At 58.8% G+C, this 1,352-nt stretch overlaps 1 protein-coding gene across 5 annotated transcripts in view; it reads right to left on the reverse strand.

The window, feature by feature from the left end:
* The window catches only part of ACOX1 (acyl-CoA oxidase 1, palmitoyl), a 56,023-nt gene extending 54,671 nt beyond the window's left edge, over positions 1-1,352 (reverse strand). For 2 of the 5 annotated variants that reach the window (XM_011948001.1, XM_011948157.1), the window contains exons 1-2: positions 900-1,352; positions 469-628 (exon numbers count right to left, since the gene is read on the reverse strand). In XM_011948001.1, coding sequence (XP_011803391.1) covers positions 469-628; positions 900-1,008 — 269 coding nt within the window. In that variant the 5' untranslated portion in view covers positions 1,009-1,352. Of the gene's footprint in view, positions 1-468; positions 629-725 lie in introns of all 5 variants that reach the window. The other 3 variants (XM_011948233.1, XM_011948075.1, XM_011948302.1) reach the window with 3 other exon arrangements.

Below are 1,352 nucleotides of genomic sequence, written 5' to 3' on the forward strand. Positions count from 1 at the left end.
TAATCACATTATTTTCCACACATATAACTTTATTTATTTTTTTGAGACGGAGTCGCGCACTCTTGCCCAGGCTGGAGTGCAGTGGCGGTATCTAGGCTCACTGCAGGCTCCGCCTCCTGGGTTCAAGCCATTCTCCTGCCTCAGCCTCCCGAGTAGCTAGGACTACAGGGTACACGGGCCCGCCACCACGCCCAGCTAATTTTTTGTATTTTTAGTAGAGACGGGGTTTCACCGCGTTAGCCAGGATGGTCTCGATCTCCTTTGTGATCCGCCCGCCGCGGCCTCCCAAAGTGCTGGGATTACAGGCGTGAGCCACCGCGCCCGGGCACACATGTAACTTCATAAAGTGGTACGAAAATATGCCAGTTTGCACCTTCAAACGCCAAGCACGGTGGTGAAAGGCCACCATAGACTGCAGCTTTAAAGTTCAGGCTTAACAACACTTGGTCTGTGCTAAGGCATACCTACTTTTTAAACCACATAATTTCATCAGGGTCTGCGATGCCAAACTCCCTCATCTTCTTCACCATGATGGCACTTTTCCTGACAGCCACCTCATAACGCTGGCTGCGAGTGAGGAAGTTCAAGTCCTCATGCTGGAAGTCTGGGTCGTTCAGGATCATGTTCTCTGGAAGGGGGTTAAAGGGCATTAAAAGGCAGACAGACACTCGGGGCTCCGTTCCACCCTCCCTGAATCACAATAGGCTTCAGAGTCGCGGACACACCTCGGGAATGGCGATATCTCCCCACCAGGAACACAGGCTGTTCCTCGAAGTGGGGGTCCCGGCTGCCCTAACGCTGGGCGAGAGGGCCTGGGCCCCATAACGCCCCTGACTCCGCATCGAGGGAGTCTCCAGATTTTCTCGGGAAAGGAGGGAGGTCTCGCCCGCCGCCCTCACCGATCTCTCGGCGGCGCCGGGTGTTCTCGGGGCTGCCGTCCAGGATATGTGTAAGCAGCTCCGGGTTGAAGCTGGCGGAATCCCGCTCCCTGCGCAGGTCCGGGTTCATGGCGACGACCAGCTGGCAGCGAAGTAAGCACCGACGGAGGTGGCAGTGACAACCTAAATCCGCAGCTCCAGCGCCGGCCGGGCCCTATGAGGCAGCCTCAGAACCGCTCAAGTCCCCGCCTCCGCTCGCCCGGCCCGCCCCTTCTTTCTCCGCGGCCCTTCGGCGCGTGAGTGACAACGGCCCAGACAGAGGGGGCGATGTCCGCGGCGTGACTGGGGCCGGTCGCGGGGCAGACGAATCCTCTGCTCCTGGCCAGGGAAGGCTCCAGAGCGGATCCTCGGGAAAGGGGCTCCAAAGGTCAAGAAGTTGCCCGGCGGGGCGTTCGGGGAGAGGGAAAGTAAAGC

This window comes from Colobus angolensis, unplaced genomic scaffold (assembly GCF_000951035.1).
Source record: "Colobus angolensis palliatus isolate OR3802 unplaced genomic scaffold, Cang.pa_1.0 Scaffold1, whole genome shotgun sequence".
In the NCBI taxonomy this organism is placed as follows: Eukaryota; Metazoa; Chordata; class Mammalia; order Primates; family Cercopithecidae; genus Colobus; species Colobus angolensis.